Genomic DNA, 20,499 nt, shown 5'->3' on the forward strand with positions numbered 1-20,499 from the left:
AAATACTTTCGATCATGGGACCTCATTTCAACGGAGTAATTTGTTTTCCAATCCCGCCAGTCCTTCATGAAATGGGAAGCACCGTCTAAACGAACACCGCAGGCACTCGTACGGCCTGACATCATTTCTCCAAATGGATGAGGAATAACCCATCATACAGTACAGAAGGTGAGACAAAAGGGTCCTTAAATTGATGGAAATCATGAACAACATGGTGGCGAGATAGACTTTATACTTCGATGAAGATTCATATTCGAAGCTCCGTTCGATTGAGTGTTTTGAGCCCGTTAAAAGTCTGACCCCGGAATGTCGTAGCTTCAATTGTCCATCTGCTGTCATTTGATAGAGTGAAAGCACTGACAGAAACGAGTGCAATTGAGAGAGCGTTTTGAATATTTGAAGTTGAGCCTTCGGCTTTCATTTGACTTATGCTCTGGAGACAAGGACTTATGATGTTCACGGCGGCAGTTGAAATTAGGAGTGGAAACACCGAATTGACAGATTTTGGAAATGAATTTGGCGTCAAGATTTCATACTGTACGGTCGATTACACAAATCATCTTACGACAGCAAGCAGTAGATCTACTATGCAAAGCGGTCGATAGTACTGCTACAAACTAAACTGGCGCTGCTGATAGACGTACAGATTCACATGAATAGCGCAGCCATGATTGGGTAGCTTACTGCAACGAATATCTTTAGCAGACGATTCAGTCAAGGTCGAATGATCAGCAGTAGAAATGCAAGACTTAACCCATTTCCCTTGCGCACTTGGTTTATCACTAAGCTTCCAAATAGTGCTCGAATAATTTCGGAACCTACCTAAAAGCCGCCGACGAAGAGCTTTCACGGACGCCGCAATAATAGAAAAACGAAAAGAGAACTTCTCTGCGAGCTGGGCTGCGGGGGTCAGGACTTGGTAAGTTGCTGGCCACTCATGCCCAGTTGCCCGAAAGAACTACGGGTGTTTGGTCGTCTCCACTTCTCGGCACTGCTCCGATTTTCAGGCGGATGCGACTCAAATCTATCATCAATCACTTGCGTGATGAAAGTCCCTCAAAGCCATAACAAGCGGGTTCCTTCGGGCCAGCCACATTGCTTCCTGCCTTCCCACACTGCTCGGATTCTAGAAGGTATCGCGGTTTCTTTCGGGCAACTCTCCCCTTCCGGGTGGGGCGACGCTTTTGTGCAATATTCTCTGGGACGCTGGTTGCGTTCATTTTGCCCGTACGACCCAGCCGCAAGCGATTATGCATCTCGAGACAGTCAGCAACATCTATGGTCGAACCTTGAACCCTTACAACAGAAATTTGACACCTGGTGGAACCAGCGGTGGCGAAAGTGCACTGTTAGGTTTAAGGGGCAGTATTTTTGTATGTGTACGTGAGATTGCAAGTAGCGGTATGCTATGAGAGGTAGAGAGTTGCTGACCTTCTGTAGGTCTGGGGGGTAGCTACGGTCTTTATATACACGTTGTTGATACATGCGATGCGGGTGCGGGCCGTCCACTCGATGGGTGCGGGTAGGGATTTCCAGCTGGCCGGGCGTGAGGGCGATCTTGGGATTGAGTGTGGTGAAGCTGGCCTGGCGGGGAATGCGTTGATGCTGCATCATGAGAACTGTCTTGATGAGGCCTGCCCACCCCGGAAGCACCCTCGGTGTGGCCGATATTGCCCTTGACGGAGGCAAAGTACAGCGGGTCACGACGGCCCTCCACAACAAAGACCTCGCGGATGCCCAGGAACTCTTGCGGGTCGCCGATGGGGGTGCCGGTGCCGTGGGCCTCGAGATAGGTCACCTCCTCTGGCGTCACACCAGCCATGCGCAGGACCTTGCGGTACAGGGCCGTCTGCGAGGGGCTGTACGGGACCGTAATGGGCACCTGGTTGCTGCTCTGCCGGATGGCAGTAGAAAGGATAGTGGCGAGAATGGGGTCGCCGCCTGCCACGGCCCGCGAGTGCTCCTTCAGCACGATGAGACCAATACCCTCGCCACGACAGTAGCCGTCTGCGCCGGCATCAAACGACTTGGTGGCCCCCGTTGAGCTGAGGAACGAGGCGGCGGTGAGGTTCTGGTAGAAGTGAGGGCTGGTGAAGAGCGAGACGCCGCCCGCGATGGCCGTTGTGCAGTCGCCATGCAGGATCGACTTGCACGCGCTATCAATGGCCACGGCGGATGACGAGCAGGCAGTGTCCAGCGAGACCGAGGGGCCCGTGAAGCCAAAGAAATTGGCTGATCTTGCCGGTTAGGAACGCCCTTAGCGTTCCCAACGTCGAGGAAGCGTTTGGGGGATGGCCTGCCACGTTGTCGTTGTAGTCAGGCGCACACACGCTGATGAAGCAGCCAACATCTGTCTCCTGCTGCTTATGAGGCCCGAAATAGCCGCTGGACTCGAGGGCGTGGTAGGCAACTTCCAGCAGCAGCCGTTGCTGGGGGTCCATGGAGGCCGCTTCCCGGCTGGACTTTTTGAAGAAGCGGTGGTCAAAGTACTCGATATCGCGCACAAAGTTTCCCCAGAAGACGGTCTTGTCAGTGCTTCTGGGGTGGTCGTGTGTTGGGAATCGGCCTGCTGGCGGCTGCTCGGCCATGGAACGGCCGTCGTCCAGCAGCTGCCAGTATTCCTCGAGGGAATCGGCGCCCGGGAACTTACAGCCCATGCCGATGATGGCGATGGCTCGAGGTTCTTCACGCATTACCATGTTGAATCGTTGGCTGGCGTTGTTGAGAGAACAGATGATTATACGGTGATGCTTACGACTGCTGCTGCGTGTTATATTGTAGATGGCAGTGGCCCAAGGGCGTCAGGGGACAGCCGGCCAACTCGGGTCCGCTGCGGTACCTTTGGCCAACAGGATATTTTTATCCTGCTTTCAGATCCTTCCAGGCTAAGGCCCGTGTTGAGCAAATGCATACATCCATGCGGACCTACACGTAGACTAGCGGCCTTTTGGTTATGAAGTGCAGTGTGTCATATCAACCAGGAGAGCGTCTATCAGCAACGTTTCCTTTAGCCTCACCTCGTACATACGATACACACAAGGAGAAATATAGAGAAAATAGACTCACCCCCTTCAAAGCTGGGAATGCTCCCAGCTTTTGAGACGGCTGGACTAGCGCCACAAAGTGCTCCTGCGTGTTCCAGTATCCTCGACGAGACCCAGCCACCTGTCCAACCCTCACAAATCCTAGGTCCAGCTCCGGGTAATTCCTGGCAGCCCGCTCAATTATCTGCTCGCATACCCATTTGGCACGCCCATATCCCAGCCTTAGCGCACAATTAGGGTCCATCGTGGGGGCTTCAGCCACTATACGTTCCCCATATACCACCGGGTACAGGCCTACGGTTGAGATGGATGAAATAAACAGCAGACGCGGCTTGAGGCCCAACTGTCTGCGGTTGATATCGCCCGCCAGCTGTACAAAATTGGTAACCGTGCAGAATGAGGCGTCGAACGAGGATAACTGCATGTGGAAGCTCATGGGCCAGGCCAAGTGCAGGATATGCGTCACCCGCGACACGATGTCGTTGTACTGGCTCGGTTCCAAACCCAGCTGCGGTGCTGATATGTTGGTCGACACAATCTCTACCCTAGACCACAATCCGTCATCTATCTCTATGCCTCGCGACGCCATTGTCTTCCGTTGTTGCACGACGGGGTCTTCGTCCTCCTTGGACACGCGGTTCAGGCATATGATTTTCGCAACATTTGGATCACTCAGGAGCTGGGCAAGGACAAAGGAGGCAAGGCTTCCAGTAGACCCCGTAATCAGAACTGTACAGGGATGGACAGAATATCTGTTGACCAGCTCATGGATGTCCACTGCATCAGAAGATCGTTGAAACAGTGCGTCCACCAGCTTCTGCACCGACGGATGCTTGTAGACAAAATCTGGCGAAACTTCTACCTCAATCTCTGGAGTCCTTGCCACGGCAGCAGAAAGCAACCGTCGTATCTTCGTCGCTTGGAGACTGCCCATCCCGAGCTGAAACAGGTCATTCTCATCAGACCACTCTCCATCGGGGTGGCGGATATTGGCTTGGACGAGCGCGCGCACGCTGACAGCCGGCGCTATGCAGTCGATGGGAGGCGCATGAACGATGACATCAAGCCGCTGATAGACCTGGTCGACCTCCTTGTCAAACAGCTTATACACCTCCTTGCGCAACACCGTCCCCTTGTCAGACCGAGGCAGCGTGCCTGGCGATACGACCAGAACCGCATGCGGCGACGAGATTCGCGCATGAGCATCCATCTGCTGCCCAGCCTCTTCAATCACAGGCCATATGCTGTCCTTGAATGCTTCTTCGTTTTCGATAGCGTCTCGTGCCTCGACGATAACCCCCAGCTCAAACTTGTTATTCCCAAAGGCCGTCGCGGCACTGGCACTCTCCAGCCGCCCAAGTAGCTGCTCCAGAATCGTCGGCTGCACTTTCTCCCCCGTGGCGAGACAAATGAGATCGTCTATCCTCCCCGCAGCTGTGTAGCACCGATCCCCACCAGCAGGGTGGTGGATGAGAAGATCTTGCAGCTCAAACCGCTCTGTCCAGCCAAACGGCCGCATACTCATCTGAAACGCATTCTCCTGCTGCTGTTCCTCGTTTGCCACAGGCTCGAGTCGCACCTGCAGCGGACTCAGAGTATCGACTCGCAGCTGGAAGAAATGCCAGTCGTGGTTAGGCTCTGGCTGGAAGAACGGCGTCATGGGCCCGGTTTCTGTCGCTCCATAGTGGTTGATCAAGCGCACACCGGTCGATACTAGTCTCTGTGCGATGCCTTCCTTGGGCAGGCCCCCGCCAAAGGCAACAAAGTCGAGTTTTCGCAGGGTGTTGAGGCCGCGGTCGGAAGGCAGCAGGGCGATTTCCTCCAGGATGGAGGGGACTGTTAACAGGGCTTTGGCCTTGCAGTCCTCCATTAACTCAATGACAGACAGACCTGTTAGGATGGCTGTAGATGGGGGAATAACAAACGGCTTGCCCACTCCGAGCAAAAGGCACATTGGGACGAGGCCAAACCCCTGAGATTTCTGTTTTTTTAGCAATACTGCAGATAGTTTTGACAAAGGGATGGCAAAACGTGAACCTACGTGGAAGTAAGGAGAGGTCGACACAAGCAAACCGGGAGCTATTTCATTGGTAAACTCGTGGCAGCGTGCAAAGCCCAGAAGATGGCGATGGGAACAGTATATTGGCTTTGGGAGGCCGGTGGTTCCGGAGGAATGCAGGATAAGGACGTTTCGATCGGTTTCGGACACGTAGTGCAGAGGGAGTGCGATTACAGGGTCTATAGAGAATACGTTGTCGTCCGGTGCAGCCAGCAACTCTTGATATGCTGCCGGGTCAAACACCGCGCCGTCGATTGCTGCTTCTCGGGTGATTGGCTGCAGCCGTGGAGAGACGAGGATCTTCTCAGCTCCTGTTTCTCGAAGGAGATGAGCTACTGCCACAGAGCTCAATCGAGCGGATAGCAGCATTGCTGGTACCCCCAGGCCCATCAAGGCCAGCGTGTATATAGCCAGTCCAACATGTGACTCCATGAGCAGAGCCACTGGAGCAGCCTTTACAACTGTTCCATCGCTCTGCAGCTGGGGAGTCTGGAGATCAAGGTTGGAGCGCAGCCATGCCTGAGAGCGGGAGATGGCCGTGTGCAGCTGCTGGTAGTCAACGTGGAGGAATGTATGACAGTCAGCTCCCTTCCATGCCTGCTGGCAGAACTCATAGCTTGCATTATGCACGCGGTGGAAGTCGATGAGCTCAAGAAGAGTCCGTATTTCCTCCCCTTCGACGGGTTCTAGGTCCAGCGTTGGCCGCACAAAACCCATTTGCCTGAATCGACTGTGTCACGAACAAAAGAAGAAAAGAGAATAGAAAGCTTTGGACTAACTTTGGAATAGGTTCTCTGTCGGTATGGACCCTAGATCCCAAAGCTTTCATTACTAGAACTGTACAATTTGCGTTGACATGGACCCGAGTGGCTTTACTCGCACTCGGGTCCAAAATGGAAGTTCAACTAGAGAGTGCACACTTCACCCTCTTTTTATCATTCCCTCTCTCTTCCCTTCCCTGGCTAACTTTATCCTCTACCTATATTTCACAATGCCATATCCACCAATCCGTCCCCAGGTAGGGACCACATTTACCCCAACAGTCCATCACGACACATACTCCGCCATCAACCCAGTAACCTGCCAGGGCAGCGTCAAGAAATCCGTCCTCGTCACTGGTGCCGGGAAGGGCATGGGACGCTGCACTGTGGTGTCATATGCAAAATCCGGGGCGTCCCGCATCGCAGTCTGCGCTCGAAAGATAGACGAAGCACAGGCTGCTTGCGATGCGGCTCTTGAAGCTGTTCGGCAGGCCGGGTTAACGGCCTCACCGCAGATGCTTCCTCTCGAGATGGATGTGTGTGATCAACGCAGTGTTGCAGCTGCTGTCGCGATCTTAGAGTCATCCTGGAACGGGGGCCTTGATATTCTGGTTAACAATGCCGGGTATCTAGCCGAGTTCCTCCCCTTGGCTGAGGGAGACGGGGATGACCGGTGGCGAACTTGGGAGGTCAATGTTCATGGGTGGTATAATGTTACAAAAGCCCTGCTTCCCCTGTTGCTGATGGGTAAAGACAAGACAATCGTCAACGTGTCGTCTGTTGGGTCGCTAGCCTTGACCCCGGGGGCGAGTGCATACCAAGCATCAAAGTTTGCCTTGAATCGGTTGACGGAGTATCTGATGGTCGATTACATTGATCAGGTAACATTTATATCAGCGCTATATTGACACCTGGCTAATTGATAACAGGGTTTGCTGAGCTACGCCGTGCATCCGGCCTCTGTACCCACGGCGTTGGCAACTCGCATGCCCTCTGCCGTGATCGATGGTATGTCTGGCTTTCTACGGTCTACACGTATACTCTTAACGCATTCAATTCTAGCATTCTGCAATGATCGGCCTGAACTTGCCTGTGATTGTATTGCCTGGTTGACGAGTGAGAGGAGAGAGTGGCTGGCAGGGAGATATGTCAGCTGCACCTGGGACATGGCTGAGCTCGAGGCCAAAAGGGAGGAAATTATCGGGGGAGTCCTTCTCAAGCTAAAGTTGACCATATGACGATGGTGTCTTTAAATGTCACACAAGGGTCTCTACATTGAATAGTCATTATAGGTCGTTTCCCCAGGAAATATGGTCTGGCTATAGCATCTGCATCCGGTGGAGGCCGGCAATGTGACTAGCTTCACCGCACGTTTGAGTCCATTCATAGATAATATACTTGTCTGCGACTCAACTAATGTATTAGCGTTTACGTGCAGAGGATCTCATCGCTCATTCCGACGATCTGACGATCTCCCACAATTTCGATCGACGCAATAATGGCGTCCAGTGCCGCCTTCTGTGCTGCCGACAGCTCTATAATGCCACAGTTTTCCTTCACTCGTGAAGCAGCCGTGGCTCCCGGTATGGGAATAATGTTGCCACAGTTGCCCTGGTTTGAGTGCGAGCGGATCCAGGCAAGGGCCAATTGCGCCGGCGTGACGCCACGCTCTTTGGCAAAAAGCTTAACCTTATCGACCAGCTCGAGGTTTTTATCAAAGTTCTACCTCTCGTTAGTTCTTTTATGTCAGGTTGAACTGAGGTATAGAAAAGATCGACATACCTCTGGCTGAAATCTGCCAAACATATGCCGCACGTCGCCCTTGGGAATATCCTCTAGCTTGGTGACCTGTCCCGTCAGGAAACCATAGCCCAGCGGAGCGTACGTGAGGATCGTAATACCATGTTGCTTGCACGCATCCGCCACGCCATTGGTGAGCATGTCAGTGCTCCACAGTGAAAACTCGATCTCAACAAAGCTAATCTGGTAAACAGTAGCTGCACGATGAAGTGTCCTGGCGCCGACTTCTGACAGGCCTACGGCATCGATCTTGCCCTCCTCCACTAGTTCCTTTAGGGCGCTCACGGTCTCCTCGACTGGCACCTCCTTGTCTATGCGGGCAGGGCCAAAGACGTTGATTTTCTTGAACTCGCCGAGGATGGCCTGGCACGCTTCGTAGCTGGCGCGTACACCTGCCCGGGTTGTCTGCGGCTTGAAGTTGACGGGGTCGAAACAGGCGCGAATGAAAAGCTGGACCTTGGGTGCGTCTTCGGGATACTTCTCAAAGTATCGGCGCAGCAGCCACAACCCAGTCGTGGGAGGCTCCGGATCCATGCCGTAGATGGATGAGCTAGACCAAATGGTGGCGCCACCCGCGATGGCAGCTTTCATGGCGGCAAAGGCTTGCTCGTCGGGAGTGACCTTGGGGCGCCATGTCATGCCTAGGAGGCCGAAGCCGGTGTGGGGGAGGGATCGTGAGACGGTCATAATGTCTGTGCTAATCTTGGCTCCACGTTGTTTGGACTTTGAAAGCAGAAGCACCGTTGACCATCTCATATCCAGCGGCACCCAGCGGCCATATTTATAGAGCCATTGGGCACTAGGCAGGGATGGGTCGGATTTAGCCCGGGCTTACTGTAGTTCCGTGGGTGGGATCCGGATGCCGCCACATAGTTCCTTGGCTTGAACCCGGGTAGTTCTGAGCTCTACTAGTCTTGTATTGGCGTACCATTGGGGCTGAGTAACAAGGGCCCGAGTAAAGTAGGGCCGAGTAATGTAGCGTCCAGGCCGTGGTTGTGGCGGCATCGCACTTCCCAATAAAGAAAAAAAGCAACCCGCTGGCCGACAGCTCAACATGTTGAATATACTAGATCGGCAACGATGGCCACTCCTGATATTGCTATTTTGGTCCAGCAGATTGACGCCGTGCTGCAAACGCAGCCCAAACTGCCGGATGAGGAGCGATGCCAGTTGCGCGAAGCAGGCCGCAGGCTCAGCCTCGCCATGGAGATTCCTGTGGACAGTATCCATCGGATAGCATATGCAGTAGGTAGTTGGCCATGTACTATGTACTAGACAGCTATGTTAACATCCCCTGCTGCCCTTGCAAGTGGGCCTCGCGCAGGTAGGCGTCGATCTCCGGCTGTTTGAGATGATTCGCGACAGCGTGTCATCACACGCTGAGCTGGCCACCAAAGCCAAGGTTGATCCTGTTCTAATGAGTAAGTATTTACCGCTTTTCTGATCCTCCTGGCTATGTGGATCACAACTTATTGTTTGTCGATTAGGGAGGTTGCTGCGGTATTATCAGTCTGTGGGTATGATATCGCAGCTGGACACCGACACTTTTGTTGCCAACAACGTCACAAATGCCCTCGCTTCAGATATGGGGAGATCTGGGATATACATGCAGTGGGAACACCTTCTACGCCCTTCATTTTGTGTAATTTCATCAAAATTGCTAACAGGAGGGCAGAGCGGATGTCCTAGGCCGTTCCATGCTGGCCTTCCCCCAGTTCCTGCGCAGCACCAACTACCGTAACCCTTCTAACCCCTATGAGACGGCCTTTCATTTGGGTATGCAGACGGACCAGGATCTCTTCAAGTGGCTCGAAAGCCACCCGAACTACTCTGTCAATTTCAACACGTGGATGTCCACCCAGCGGGAAACCAAGCCTATCTTCCTCGACGTTCTAGACTTTCCCAGTGAGATCGGCCCATCGGACGAGTCTACCGTGCTCTTTGTCGATATCGGCGGGTCTAGAGGCCACCAAAGCATTGCATTGAGACAGCGATACCCCGATCTCCTGGGGCGAGTTATCGTCCAGGACATCCCACACGTCGTGGCAGAGGTAACCGCGAACCCACTGCCCGGATTTGAGAGCATCGAGATCATGGAGCACAACATGTTTACGCCACAGCCTCTCAAGAGCGCTCGAGCGTACTACTTCCGCAGTGTTTTCCACGACTGGCCGGACGACAAGTGCCGTGAGATTCTGGAGAATCTTAAGGTGGGGATGACGGGTGAGTCTCTCCTGCTTCTGGATGAGATGGTCGTGTCGGAGCGAGATGCCCCCTGGCGAGCGACCCTGGCCGATATGACCATGGCGGTGGCTTTGTCTGCTATGGAACGTACAGAGGCCGAATGGAGAGCGTTGCTAGATGCAGCGGGGCTGCGGATGGTCAAGGTTTTGAAATATCGCGCTGAGCTGGAGGACTGTGTGATGGTGTGTGCTTTGAAGTAGAGTATTTACTTAGCGAGATCCCTGACACAAAATGACACGCAATGCCTTATATTTGTATATTTTATACATTTGAATGCATTGTTTTGCTGCCGCTTGGTCGCAGTTCTGAGGACGCGATAAAAAGTCATGGCCTGCGTCTTAAGGCAGAGTGCACGAAGTTACGGTATTTTGGTTGAGCAACGATTTATATAAATTTAAAATTTTCAATTTTACCTATGCACTTGCAGTCGTTACAGTTGTATTTATAATGCATTTATTTCATTTCGAAAGGTAATAAATGATACAGACAATTTTATAGAGCGTTTGCACATTCTATCACTTCCAATTAACTCAATATTGACTACCACAATATGCATAGCATATCTATACTAGGTCCTTAACTCCCCGAGCCAACGTACTGCCTAGTTCCAGTCTGCCACGTCGCGGGGAACAGCATGATACCCATTGAAGAATCCATGCGGATCATACCGTCTCTTCAAATCAGTCAGTCGCCGCTGCCGCCATTTCTGGGTTCCATACAGATTCGACAGCGGTTCATCTCCGTGAGCATAGTTCTGGTACTGGATTGCCGGGGAATAGCCTCCCACAGCGGGGAACGAAATCCTGTCACGCCAGGAGCGCGCCCAGTCGTCTGACAGCGCCTTTAGCGAGTCGTCCGTATATGCCATCTCGATGGCGACCATGTTGTTCAGCTCGCCACGGTGTGGGAATGCAGAGAAATTAGCCGGATGTGCGTCAATCCCCTGCTGCCCGAAAATTTCCAACAGGACTGTACTGTTCACCAGTCCTGGGTTTTTGGCAACGAGTGTACCAAACGAGGTGAGCAACTCGCTGAAAGTCGGCACGTCTACGTCTGCAGTGATGGAATCCCACATACTGTGGCTTTGGCCGTTGAGGCATTTGGCCATGATGGCGCCCCCAGCAGACTTGTCGCCTAAGTCCTCCCAGCGAATCATTTCCTCCATCAGGCCCATGCTATAGTTGGCAAACTGCTGAGTGTACTTTTGACCTTCCTCTGCGGGGCCAGAATATACCAGGTCGATTGCGATGAAGGGCTACATGAAACTAGCCGTCAGTCTGGTTTCTTTTTTCCAATCAAAAAAAAAAAAAAAAAAAAAAAAGAGAGAGAGAGAGAGAGAGAGAAAGGGAAGGGGATTATACCTCCAGAGTCTCCGCATTGATTGCAAACAGAATAACCAAGGCCAGGTTGGGGTTCACGGGAAACAGCGAGTTCATGGCCTCGATGACCGGTTCCACTGAATCTGCACTAAACGTCATGAAGGCATCGTACTGTAGGCCGCCATTTGTCGCAGGCCAGGTCTCGAACGTGGTCTCAATCACAATGCCGAAGTTCTGGCCCGCACCACGCATGCCCCAAAACAGATCCGGGTGAGAGTCCGCACTGACATCGATGATGGTGCCATTCCAAAGGGCCAGACGAACATCACGCACAGCATCACTTGTCAGGCCGTGCAAACCCTGTAGTCGACCAACGCCACCCCCAAGCATGGCTCCGGTGGCCCCGACGCAGGGACACGATCCAATTGCTGTTGACTCATTTATTTTAATCAGCGAACCCGTGCTCATCATCACAGGGCAACAACTAGGGCTACGGCATGTTCTTACTCAGTTCTCTGCCCCCAGCGGCCGCAGCAGCTGTTAAGTCCCGGAAGCTCGCCCCGCCGCCTACTGTCAGACCGTTGTCAGTGTTCAGCTTGGCGTAGTTGAACTTCTCCATGTTGATCATAACTGCATCTTGGACGATCTCCAGGGTCGCCGAGTAGCCATGTCCGCCTGCTTTGGCCACCAGCCAGGGAATTTGATTCTTCGACATAAATTGAAGCTAAATTCGTGCGTTGTCAGTCTCTTTTGTTGATTTAAGCATTCGATACAATGAACGAATTGCAAGTAGCAATAACGTACACCCTGCGACAGCTCTTCCTCCGTTTCTGGGAGGAAAACGAGGTCGAAAGTAGGCGCGTCGTAGGTAGACCAACGCTGCGTCTTATTTACAAAGTTCGGCCACGAAGGCCCATAAACAAGATCATTAATTGCTTCCGGCCACACAGAACCATGCTTGTTCGACGTCTGAGATGGAGTCGCTGAGGCCGCGCATGCCAGCGCAAGCACCACCCAGGGCAAGGCAGCCGTCATATTGAATTCCTTGAATTGAATAAAGTAATGATGAATAACTTTTGGTTGGAGGTTGATGAATTCTCCTTTTCAAGACTTGAAAACACGAGCTTTATATATTCCGCCGTCAGCCTCAGCGAGATAAGGCATTCTTACGACCAAAACGTGGTCTGACAGCCCTGCCAGCCCCTGGCTATTTTCCACGAGGTCGATGACTCGATCCTTGGTCTATGCAGGTACTCGACTGGTAGCCTCACTTGGCTATGCTTGAACGCATGGCAACTTGGGACTGCTAGCTGATCGCGGACCCGAGTGGGTTGGATACGGGACCCGACTTGCCCGAGTATTCTACCAATAAGGAGCAGCTAGTAAATACGGAACCTTTGAGCGCTCATTATGACTTTTCTGGCGGACATCCTTGTTGGCTCGGCATCGTAGGGTCATAGACTGGGAATGGACCCCCACAGTCTCTGAATGAGAAGCATTCGGTTCCCCGCGTGTAATGTGGCCGGTGTTTAAATTTTACGAGGGTTCAAATGGGCTAGCCGAGAAAGGGTTGCGATTAGCTGGTTTCTTTCGAGACAAGAATCGTTACGATCCGGCCAAATGTGTCGTCGAAGGAAGAAAGGTCCAGAGATTCTTCTGTGGCCTCCGCCCCAAGGCATCTTATTTAAGTATGCAGAGGCATCAGTCGTTAATTAAAGGGCTCCAACAGGCCTTGTATGCTCAAAGTGAGGACTGAGAGATCTGGAAAAGCAATGCACCCGAGGATTTAAAGAACGACCCCTTACCGTTGGGTAGTTGGAAGGGGAGACGCAAGGGCTAATCATATAAAGTACTTTGCTATATATCTTGGGCTCCAATTCCATGGGTTGCTAAAACCGGGTGTGTGGAAATGTTGAGCATATGCGTAGATGGGAATTCAGTGCGATGAGACATTGTATCTTATATGTGTCATGACAATTTGTTCCTCGCATCTTGGCCGCTAATCTGTTTTCATCACATCAGCATTCTAGTGAGCATGCTGTAAGTTGCCCATGATTTTCAGGCGAAGCAACGAGCGCAACTCTGTATGGTGAGAAATCAGCAAAGTGCAAGCCGAATTTGGTCTACGCGGTACATTCTTTCTTGCACTGGCACTAATACTGAGGAACCAATCGAGATTATTGATTGAAGAATTCCTGAGAGATCATGGTTGAGAGCGCCCCGTACGCATGAAGCTCTTCTTCCTGAGTCTCCTATAGACACGAAATCGAATTGATACGCCGGATTGTATAAGCTGAGAAGCTTCCTGCCCTGCTGGAGGAGATCTCTTATAAATATTCTAAGTATTGATGGAACAAATATGTCGTCTTAAGCACGAATCGGTAATATTGCGTGGAGTGCTCCCGGCGTCCTATATATTATAATGTCTTTTGCCCTACTTACTATTAGAGTCTATTCCAGTCCAATTACCTATAAAATTGATAATAGAAATATTCATATTTTTTAGTGTTGGACGGTAAGGTGTCCAGATAGTTCCGGGGAATTTCATCTGATTCGGTTCACTGAGATCTTAAGAATCTCAGAATACTATATAATATATATATATATGAATCATAGAGAGACGTAAGAGAAGATTAAGAGAAAAGTGAAGGAGTGATAAAGAGAGAATAATAGGGAGAACACACCTTGTTCTTCTGGATGACTAGGTAAATAGTTGGCCATATTTAGGTGGAATATTATGGTAGCCTAAGGTCAATGGACGGTAGAAACCAAGTGCATAATGATTCATAATGGGAGATTGAATGAATGGTGATGATGTGCTTCAGATGGGTAGTGGTTCGATGAATAGACTAATCTAATGGAATGATGATTTAATTATATGTACGCCTCTTGATCCAATTGCCTCAATAATTGTGGCCCATTCACGATTGCCTTGAATAACTCTGCGTGGCCGCTCACTGCGCTCAACTGCAGTAATTACTTTGGAGCTAGAGCAGAGCCCCATTGCGAAGCCAATTTCATCAAAATTCCAGATATCATCTTCATGTGTACCGTATTCTTGAATGGTTGCTTGTAGGATCTGGAACCAAGGTATTATAATCTTTGAATCTTCTTGTTTTGCGCGTTGATATGTTCTTCGTCTTGTATATCGTGTACGTATTTCAGGATGGCGTTTAATAAAGTTATAAGCTGAAATAGCCATTTGAATTCTACTTTCTTGTGATAAAAGGCATTGTTCAATGATAGTAACGTAAATTGATGCGTTGGAGATAGAAAGTAGTAGCGTGCGGCGAAAATTCGTCGCTGGGTGGTTGATTACGTTACCTATATTTATTTACTAGTACTTTCTTGAAAAGTAAAGCCTTTTTAAGTTGGTTGACAATACATTGATCTAGTTATTATCAAGTCGCATCCGAAACCGAGAATTGTTAGTCAGCAACGTGTTTATCACAAGGTTCACCGTGTCCAGCTCCAATCCCTCCAGAGTTAGTGTACTGAGACGAGAACCACTGTGAGATTCGGCCGTCGACGGGGCCATCGCCGGTTCAGTTCGGTGCAACTCGTCACTTGTATTTGCGTCTAGAGCTTGCGAAAATTCGTCAGCCACCAGGGCTGGGTCGAGATTCTGGAGAAATTGCAGGCAGTCCGCATCAGAGGTATGCACTGGCATTGTATCTTCATATGGAACTAAAAAGTCCTTGCTGAGGTCTGCATAATCCCCCTGCAGGTCGGTGCTTCTCGGAATCTGATAGTCAATCATCGCCGTCGCCGTCCGATCTGAGGCCGACTTCACTGGTCCGCTTAGGGCTGTATCTTGCTGCTCCTGCTGGGGCACAGGGTCTGCCCAGCTGATTTCAGATAGGCTGTCATCATCAATCGTAGAGGGGTCTTGAGTGCTGTTTGCTGTGCTGCCGCGCTGTCTGCGTTGTAAGAGAAAGTATCTAAGCTCGCGAGGTCCCGTCAACGACATTCCCGCCCTCCCCCAAAGAGAGATGGTACGAGAAGGAGCATGTAAAGAGTAGCAAAGACTGACCTGTTCTTGATATCAACCGTCGATCGATCTCGAAACGTAGTGGTCGAAATTTTACTCCAGTTGTGACCATACTCCGCAACAAGACGGAGAAGGGCGCCATCCTGCTCCTCAGTCCAAGGGCTGTGGCTCACGTCTGGATTGAGGGCATATCGCCATCGTTTGGAGCATTGGTCTGCATTTCGAGTTCGAACTATCTCTGAGACTTGGGTCCATCTGTCAACACAGTCGCATTAGGCTTTTCCATTGCTTTATTTAGTATAACAATAATAATAATAAGTAACCAGCACGATGGATATACTTCAAGCCAAATAAATTAGCTCCTTCCTGCAGTCGGCCATCTTCCACTGCTGTCCATGCGCCCTTTCGGATGTTAGGACTAATCTTGTGCCACCGTTTGCGACAGTCCTTGTTCGTACGGCCTGGAAGCTTTGCAGCAATTGTATTCCAGTCATTTACTCTGTCTTCTGTTCCTATAATTAATATCAGGTTCTGTTAGAAACTCCCCAATATATGAGTGACTTAAGCGAAAGAGCTAGTAGAGGCCATCAGGAAAGGAAGTCCCTTCGGGGAATCGAGACAGGCACCAACAAAGTCGAAGACATCAACAAGAAAAAAAAAGGGAAAATACAACGGAGTTACCTATACGCTGTGATTCTGCTTCTTTGAGGAGAATCCTATCTTCTTTCTCAGTCCACCATCGTCGTTTTTGTGTGGTCATAGTTGGCGCCACGTTTGAATTATCAGATTGGTACCTGGGCACTCCAGATAGAGGCGCAGAAAGGCATAGAGAACTCGATTAAAATAAACGACTAAGAAAGTAAAAGTAATTGAGGGATTCTGTGTGAATAATGTAATTTAGCAACAGTGTCAAACGGTCTGGTGGCTTCTCAACGAACAATGGAAATTGTGCAGTGGGGGGGGAGAGGACGGTTTTGATAGAAAGAAGTCTGTCCCTACATCGGTACCACTGTTGGTTTTATAACGTAACCGACCCCCTCTTCATACACACTATATGGCAGTGCTGTGTGGCTTTGGTAGTATCCATAAGCACTGATGCCATTTATAATCAACATTAGCTTGGGTCTAAGCTGGCTATAGTAGGGTCTAACACTTGTGAATGCGACTTTGATATAGGCAGCAAACATATCTGCGTGACGCTGAATGGCTAAGATCAAACTAAAAGAACTAAACTTCGAACAGCGTAAACGACCCCCCTTTTTTACCTTTCCTGAACAGCCCGCAATCACCGGCCCGCTAGTGCTGATGCTTGTTCCCAGGGTCTTGCTGCGGTCTGCCTGCCCATTGGGTGGCGTAATTCAGCTAACTCGGAAGCACAATGGGGCAAAACTCCGCCCGCCCCATGCCTGCACACCAACTAACGTAATTCCCAGGTAAGTAAGCCGCCATCCCAGGCGAGCCGCCAACCCCCTTTTGGAATTCAACGCGTTCAAATTCGAAGCTATCCAATCCAACCGAAATAATATATTATTTCATTGGATCTAGATAGTATTACGTGTAGGGCACCTAACTCTAGTATGCCCTATAATAAAGCAACTTGAACACCTTGGTGGCGCGCGTTTTAGTGGTTCAAAAGGTAAAGGCGCAGAACTAATGGATGAACCCCCTGTCTCGTTCCCTTGCTCATTTCTTGCCCGGGTAAGACCCCTAGCTTCCTGTATATTGAGTCATTCATTAGGAGTCATCTGGCGTCTAGATCGCATCCTTTTCTGCTTCTACTTCTCGTTGGCTGCGCGTAGATCGTGGTTTTCCTTCGCTAGTAGGGCCGCACTGTGCATAGCCATATCGCAAGCCTTGATAAGCTGCTATATAGCTACTTTTGAAGGCGTTAAAGGGCTCTAAGATCATTCTTTTAGAAGCCCCTTGACTGAGGATGCTTGCTTTTGTAATTACCGAAGTGTATGAAGCGTAGCAAGCCACGATGAGCTGGTTGATTGACTTGCACGGCTTGGAGGAGGTGTAGGGGTTTGATACACGGATATTAAGCTCCTAAAGCACCCTATCTGGCTCAAGAGGGTAAATTCCAGCTTCTGTGAAGCCATTCTGAATATTTAGAGGCTTAAAAGCCTCTAGATGAGCTGTTGGATACGCTCGAAGGAAGTCAAACCTATCAGTATGGTTATATCCTAAGCGCATCTTTTGCTCCACGAGGCCTCCATAAGCACGTTTTAACGGGCTAAAACAACCAACATCTAGTGGTTGTAAGAGATGAGAAGAATGAGCAGGCATGCAGATGGCGATAATAGTACTATCCTCGCAGGCTTTGTCAAAACTAGGTCTTAGATGGCTCGCATGACCATCTAAGATGAGTAGACGATAATCGTCCAACCGTACGGCTAGTCGTTCCAGGGATAAAGACCCTTTGCAACCACCGGTGGCCTATCTCATCTGTTGTCCATCCATTTACACTGACTTCAAGTCTCCAATCAGGTGGTAGCGTGTGATCTTGATACCATCCTTCAACGTGAACCTTCCCCTTAAAGATTATACAAGAAGGAAGCACCCAGCCAGTTGTATTGATGCATTCAATTGTTGTAACCCATTCCCGATTACCTGGCTGGATGAGATGAGGCTTCCCTGTCATATTAGCTCTTGTAACCGCCTTAGTAGTTACAATTAAGCCCATAGCGAAGCCAGTTTCATCGAAATTGTAGATACCCTCATGGGAGATGCCGTATTGCATTTGGATCTGTTATAGGCGGTTAAAACATTCCATGATAATCTTTGGATCCTCGCATTGAGCTTGGCTATGATTATATCGTCATGCATATCGAGTTTTAACCTCCTCACGTCGTTTAGTAAAGGTAGAGACCCAGTTCTCGCCAATAGGTTTGAACCCAGAGGGATTATCTGCCCGGAGAAGGATATTGGCCATTTCTTCAACATGAGATGGCCTAGGGGTGCACCCCGCGCAGGTCCCTAGATAGTATGCATTCTACTAATGATTCTTCCTTCGTAGGAGATAATCTATGGTTATTTGCGCGTTTTTCAATTCGATACTGGCATCTATTGAGTCGGTCACGGAGTGTAGATCTAGGCACGTTGAACATCTCTGCAGCGCATTGAACACTTGAAACTTCCTTCTTTTCCAAAGCAGATACTGCTAACTGGATCCTTCTTGTTCCACCAAATTTCTAGAGGGTTGACGCGGTTTTGGTGGCATGATAGCAATTTGGATAGCTTCGAATTTGAACGTATTGAATTCGAATGGGGAGTGGCGGCTGAACCTGGGAATTACGTTACTACGTTGCGGCGTAGTCAGACTAAGCCTTAGTCTTCGGGGTCGCGCGCTGATGATAAAAAGATTTCAAAGGCGTATGCTTCATATAGTTTCTAAAGGATTTTAAATTATTTGAGAAGTGGGCATCTAAATATTAATCCAAAACCGTCGTGGAAACGTATGGCCCAAAATTTCTTTTTCTCTTTGGGTTACACCGCGTCCCGCTGTGTGATGATGCTGCAGTAGTTTCTACGCTACCCCAGCCTTGTTGTTGACGACATGCTCAGCGGTGAGGGTGCGTATGGCACGGATAGCTACTGCAGGGACATTACATTTCATACGTCTCAAATTTCAGCTTATCTGCGGGGATTTGGGCCTTCGATGTCAGAGAGGGGATCCAAGTGATTGATCAAACCATTTCGTACGCAACAACCTTCCGTACGCAGTAAGCTTTCAAGCAGCTTCAGACATAATGGGCATGTTCCCCATTTTTTGGAGGGGTGGTCTGGAGTGCATTCGTTATGGAAACAACTACTACATCGTTTTGAAGGAGTGTGATTTTGTTGTTCAACCTAAATTATGGCCTTCCTATCTCAACGCATCCAATACTACAACCCTACGCCCGTGTGATTGTATCGACTTGAAGAAGCTTCACAGGCGAACGCTTTCGTTTCTTGGATGCGGCCTGCTTCCTCAAGATGCTCATACTCCCTTGAAACTCGTGGGAAAGGGGTCCAGAGAAGGGCATCATGGCCTTACGTTCAGCTGTCGCTCAATTTGGAGAACTTCCTGTAGCAAATGTCCCCTCGAAAGTAAAGCCATACCTGCTCACCTATCATAAAGGGAAACTGCCCAACTAGGGCAGCTCTATCTTGGTGATACTTTCGGAATGGAATTTTGAGGATAGCTTAGTACTTGTATAAATACAAGACTTGTCTTCCAGCTTCACATCTCTATATCTTAGTACTTACATCACCTGGAAGTACCCCTGCTGGCACGAAAGAATCGATGTTGAAAGACATTTCATTTGCCTTGTCTATCGTACCTAGCCCCACCATGCGTGCTAAAGTCGATATCTTCTCCCGTTGGATTTTGGTACTCTATCAAGGATTATCTTCAACCAGTCGATGTTAAAAATGTCTCAAATTCTGGTTCGGCTCAATAGAGATATATCTTCAAGGACGAAACTGGCCCAACCTAGAGAAGACACAGCCTAAATGCGTTTAGACCTTGCATGACACAAAATCGTCTCTCCTGTGCCCTTATAGCAAGTAACTATTCGGGTGGTCATCGCTGGGATCATGACAAGTTCTTCGCGTGTCTCTGGATGACTCGGTTTACAATAAACATCGGTACGGGATCAGCTTTCAAGCTGGCCTTATTATCAACATACGCGAGGTAGTCACTGGTCAAGAAGCAGCAACTATTTCCCTCGAGTAAATATTTTCGGGAGACCGAAGTGGGCTACGCTTGTAATACTCTTTCTATCATGATCAAGGCATAAAAGCTCCCACATCCCAAGATATTATTGGTCTCAATGGCCCAGCATACCAAAAAAGAAAAAAGGGGCCATAAGACATGGCTGCTTTCTCGAACTTCTGTTCAAAGGCTAAGACAGACAATGTCTTCTAAGGCATGTCAACAAGTCAAAGGACATATGGGCAGAAAGATGGGATCAAAAAGGGATAATTGGATGCCAAGAGCCGCGGAATCCGTCCGAATCCGACTTTTCCAGTACCGTAGCTGACCGCCTGACGATCGGAACCACCTGACGATCGATTTTACTGCACACCGACATTTAGAGTAGAATTTTAAACCTCTACAACTCATTCAATATGACTCCTATTAAAGCAGTGCTGGCGGATATAGAATCCTTAAAGCCAGGAGAAACTCTTATTTATACTGTAAATGCAAAGAAACACAGTATTGATTGAAATACTCTGTCAAGATATCACCGCAGAGTTCAGACTAGAGTGGCACGGGTTCGGGTCGGGTCCAGCG

General features: G+C 49.7%; 8 protein-coding genes across 8 annotated transcripts; 2 read left to right on the forward strand and 6 right to left on the reverse strand.

The window, feature by feature from the left end:
- Window positions 1–204: 204 nt before the first annotated feature.
- Window positions 205–596, reverse strand: BDV27DRAFT_119460 (uncharacterized protein). Its single transcript, XM_032064870.1, has one exon. The coding sequence runs from the start codon at window positions 419–421 to the stop codon at window positions 248–250; it is 174 nt and encodes a 57-aa protein (XP_031933535.1). The 5' UTR covers window positions 422–596; the 3' UTR covers window positions 205–247.
- Window positions 597–1,034: 438 nt separating this feature from the next.
- BDV27DRAFT_152048 (beta-ketoacyl [acyl carrier protein] synthase domain-containing protein) lies at window positions 1,035–2,699 on the reverse strand (the record flags this gene model as incomplete). Its single annotated transcript, XM_032071476.1, has 4 exons — window positions 1,035–1,346; window positions 1,432–1,584; window positions 1,643–2,232; window positions 2,327–2,699. The coding sequence occupies 4 exons, from the start codon at window positions 2,697–2,699 to the stop codon at window positions 1,035–1,037; spliced, it is 1,428 nt and encodes a 475-aa protein (XP_031933536.1).
- Window positions 2,700–2,968: 269 nt separating this feature from the next.
- BDV27DRAFT_169015 (uncharacterized protein) lies at window positions 2,969–5,820 on the reverse strand (the record flags this gene model as incomplete). Its single annotated transcript, XM_032074920.1, has 3 exons — window positions 2,969–2,989; window positions 3,067–4,971; window positions 5,086–5,820. 3 exons carry the CDS (start codon window positions 5,818–5,820, stop codon window positions 2,969–2,971), a joined length of 2,661 nt encoding a protein of 886 aa, XP_031933537.1.
- Window positions 5,821–6,094: 274 nt separating this feature from the next.
- Window positions 6,095–7,102, forward strand: BDV27DRAFT_152050 (SDR family oxidoreductase; the record flags this gene model as incomplete). Its single annotated transcript, XM_032071477.1, has 3 exons — window positions 6,095–6,745; window positions 6,794–6,872; window positions 6,927–7,102. The coding sequence occupies 3 exons, from the start codon at window positions 6,095–6,097 to the stop codon at window positions 7,100–7,102; spliced, it is 906 nt and encodes a 301-aa protein (XP_031933538.1).
- Window positions 7,103–7,292: 190 nt separating this feature from the next.
- On the reverse strand, window positions 7,293–8,351 carry BDV27DRAFT_140382 (aldo/keto reductase family protein; the record flags this gene model as incomplete). The annotated part of the gene is made up of 2 exons (XM_032069643.1): window positions 7,293–7,586; window positions 7,647–8,351. 2 exons carry the CDS (start codon window positions 8,349–8,351, stop codon window positions 7,293–7,295), a joined length of 999 nt encoding a protein of 332 aa, XP_031933539.1.
- A 395-nt stretch (window positions 8,352–8,746) lies between these two features.
- Window positions 8,747–10,126, forward strand: BDV27DRAFT_119462 (S-adenosyl-L-methionine-dependent methyltransferase). Its single transcript, XM_032064871.1, has 4 exons — window positions 8,747–8,909; window positions 8,965–9,085; window positions 9,152–9,275; window positions 9,340–10,126. Exons 1-4 carry the CDS (start codon window positions 8,868–8,870, stop codon window positions 10,106–10,108), a joined length of 1,056 nt encoding a protein of 351 aa, XP_031933540.1. The 5' UTR covers window positions 8,747–8,867; the 3' UTR covers window positions 10,109–10,126.
- A 383-nt stretch (window positions 10,127–10,509) lies between these two features.
- BDV27DRAFT_169017 (FAD-binding oxidoreductase) lies at window positions 10,510–12,283 on the reverse strand (the record flags this gene model as incomplete). Its single annotated transcript, XM_032074921.1, has 4 exons — window positions 12,032–12,283; window positions 11,735–11,951; window positions 11,270–11,655; window positions 10,510–11,163 (listed from the first exon to the last, which is right to left on the reverse strand). The coding sequence occupies exons 1-4, from the start codon at window positions 12,260–12,262 to the stop codon at window positions 10,510–10,512; spliced, it is 1,488 nt and encodes a 495-aa protein (XP_031933541.1). The 5' UTR covers window positions 12,263–12,283.
- A 2,335-nt stretch (window positions 12,284–14,618) lies between these two features.
- Window positions 14,619–15,978, reverse strand: BDV27DRAFT_140385 (uncharacterized protein; the record flags this gene model as incomplete). The annotated part of the gene is made up of 4 exons (XM_032069644.1): window positions 14,619–15,168; window positions 15,261–15,473; window positions 15,559–15,730; window positions 15,900–15,978. The coding sequence occupies 4 exons, from the start codon at window positions 15,976–15,978 to the stop codon at window positions 14,619–14,621; spliced, it is 1,014 nt and encodes a 337-aa protein (XP_031933542.1).
- Window positions 15,979–20,499: the final 4,521 nt, after the last annotated feature.

This window comes from Aspergillus caelatus (assembly GCF_009193585.1).
Source record: "Aspergillus caelatus strain CBS 763.97 unplaced genomic scaffold BDV27scaffold_3, whole genome shotgun sequence".
Taxonomy (NCBI): Eukaryota; Fungi; Ascomycota; class Eurotiomycetes; order Eurotiales; family Aspergillaceae; genus Aspergillus; species Aspergillus caelatus.

What these genes read in the sequence shown, in the direction of transcription:
- BDV27DRAFT_119462 (XM_032064871.1), top strand. Translation starts at nt 8,868, where the DNA reads ATGGAGATTCCTGTGGACAGTATCCATCGGATAGCATATGCA. An exon ending in TCCATCGGATAGCATATGCA is followed by an intron (nt 8,910 to 8,964) that starts GTAGGTAGTTGG and finishes CATCCCCTGCTG; the next exon opens with CCCTTGCAAGTGGGCCTCGC. An exon ending in GGTTGATCCTGTTCTAATGA is followed by an intron (nt 9,086 to 9,151) that starts GTAAGTATTTAC and finishes TTTGTCGATTAG; the next exon opens with GGAGGTTGCTGCGGTATTAT.
- BDV27DRAFT_119460 (XM_032064870.1), bottom strand. Translation starts at nt 421, where the DNA reads ATGAAAGCCGAAGGCTCAACTTCAAATATTCAAAACGCTCTCTCAATT.